General features: G+C 46.0%; 1 protein-coding gene across 1 annotated transcript; it reads right to left on the reverse strand.

Moving 5' to 3' along the window:
• Window positions 1-207: 207 nt before the first annotated feature.
• On the reverse strand, window positions 208-942 carry LOC119342124 (cortical cell-delineating protein-like). The gene has a single exon (XM_037613965.1). The coding sequence runs from the start codon at window positions 897-899 to the stop codon at window positions 498-500; it is 402 nt and encodes a 133-aa protein (XP_037469862.1). The 5' UTR covers window positions 900-942; the 3' UTR covers window positions 208-497.
• Window positions 943-2,367: the final 1,425 nt, after the last annotated feature.

Genomic DNA, 2,367 nt, shown 5'->3' on the forward strand with positions numbered 1-2,367 from the left:
ATTTGCCAAATCCAGTTGTAGATGCTCCAAAAGGTGGCATTAGAGAAGAGAAAATCTTCAGCATGACTTTTAATTTTATCAAGGATCATTTAGGCAAAACAGAAAGAAGATGCTGTGGGAAAAGATGTGAATCCGATCATGACTGATGCAATCATGCATGCGCTTACATATGAATATGCAACTCAAGCTGGCATATCACGGGTCGAGTTAACCCAACTTGAAGTCTTGAACAAACTTTTTATTCCAGGTACATGTACAAGTATGTATATCCTTTTACAAATATGCAAATCATGCATTTAGATACCATAACGGGATACAATGACATTGATCGATCACAAGCCTGTCAAGCACGCAAGCACGAGCGAGGGAGCCCATGCAAACGCCTGGCATATGAACTGCAACAGGAAAAACATACGTATGGTGCGCGCTTATGACATGCAAACTAGTTACGAGTAGAACGATTAGGCATGTATAATATTCATCCATGGATGGATGGATCAGATGGGGCAGGTGAAGTTGGCAGGGCACTTCTTGCCGCACTGGTTAAGGAGGAGGGTCAGGTCGATGGGGACGTTGAGCTTGATGCCGAGAATGTTGGCCCTGATGGCGGTGCAGAGGCACACCGCGGCGTCGAGGTCGGCGAGCCCGCCCAGGAGCGGGCAACACTCCTCGTTCGCCGGCACGCCGATCTTGAGCTTCAGCAGGTTCAACACGTTGGCACACACACCTAGCTTCAGCGTGTTCATCGGGCAGCTGCCCCCGCCGGTCGGTGGCACGATTGGCGGTGGGCGGATCGGCAGGGTAGGGACTACAGGTGGGCAGTAGGATCCGCAGCCCTGCACGGAGGCGAGGAGGACCAGGTTCAGGGCGAGGAAGAGAGCGAGCTTGGAGGGCGCCATTGCTCTTACTGGTTTGTGGCTAAGCTTGGTAGGCTTTGCTAGCTTGGGATGGTTTTCGTGGGTTGCTTGGGGTGGTATTTATAGGCCGGGTGTGGTGTGCAAGTGCATGTAAGTGAGTCGTTCATGTCATGATCAGTCGAGCTAATTAATTTGACTCTTGAGGTAATTTGTAAAGATTATGTACAACTGTTAATTATTGCACTAGCATGTTACGTGTGTACGTACCACCATTGGAGCATAATCTGTCCGCTAGAGAACAAAACCTGATAGCTGAGCCATGAGACTTTGCTTTAGTTTCCGGAAAAGAAGTACTCCCATATGCATATTGTCTGCTGTGTGCATATAAATATTTGATGGCTTTACAAGTGTACAGCCATAATAATCTGGATCATAGCAACGGACAAAGGAACATATCAGGCATGGCAGCGCTACAAGCTGGCATACCCCGATCATCCGGGTCACGAGAGACGTATATAGGCCATTGCGTTGTATGGTTTTGATTCCATGTGTCTACTTTACGTTCCGAACTTTGGTTTGTTCTGCTGGCTCGTTGGCATGCATGAACAAGTATGCTCAGCTGTTTGCAAAAAAATAAGTATGCTCAGCTAGCTGTAAAATTATTAGTTAATCCAGCCCGTTGTGCTGATGAATAATACCTGCGGAAATTAGCTGCAATATATTTCAATTAGATTTGATTGTGTGACATATAATATCTGGATTAATAAAAATTTAACCAAAATTAAAAAGACATACAACTTGCCCATTTTTTTCTAAAAAGGAACCAGATCTATTATCAATGTTCATCGGAAGTACAAAGCATCTCAAACATAATAAAATTACATCGAGATTCTGAGACCATCGAATAATCACTACCGCTGCCAGAACAAGCCGTTGACACACCTGTGTCATCGCTCCCCTATCGAATAAGGGTTGACCTTATCAATGACAGTCAGAAAGTCTTTCTGCACGTGCCCCCTAAGGATCAGCGCCCTATAGCTGCAATCATCGCCGTTGAACCCTTGAATAGATCTGAAGCACCTGACACCTAGTCTCGTCACACGACGAGAAACCTAACCTCACCGTCCCAAGAAGACGACAGGAATCTACTCTGGAGCTCCATTGAGTATGTCCAGATGGATGAACTCGAGAAGGATCAGAGTTTTGAAGACAAACTCGAAGAAAAAGCGCCAGTATCCGCTCCAGTGCCGCATTTGTGAGGACTAGAAAAATCTAACCTAAACTACTAAACGGAGAGGAGCCACCGGGATTCTCCTCCCCATCATCGACCGCAGAAGCAGCGGGCAGAGGGGAGGGGAGTTCACGGACTCTCAGTGAAGTTTGGAGGGGAGAGTTTCTCCTAGCCATCAAGGGATAGGGAAGCAAAACCTAAAAGATAGAGCCCAGTTTTCTTTTTATTGTGAGAAAACTTCCAATATATTCATCTTCAATCATGTTAGTACAACGAACA

This window comes from Triticum dicoccoides, chromosome 7B (genome assembly GCF_002162155.2).
Source record: "Triticum dicoccoides isolate Atlit2015 ecotype Zavitan chromosome 7B, WEW_v2.0, whole genome shotgun sequence".
NCBI lineage: Eukaryota > Viridiplantae > Streptophyta > Magnoliopsida > Poales > Poaceae > Triticum > Triticum dicoccoides.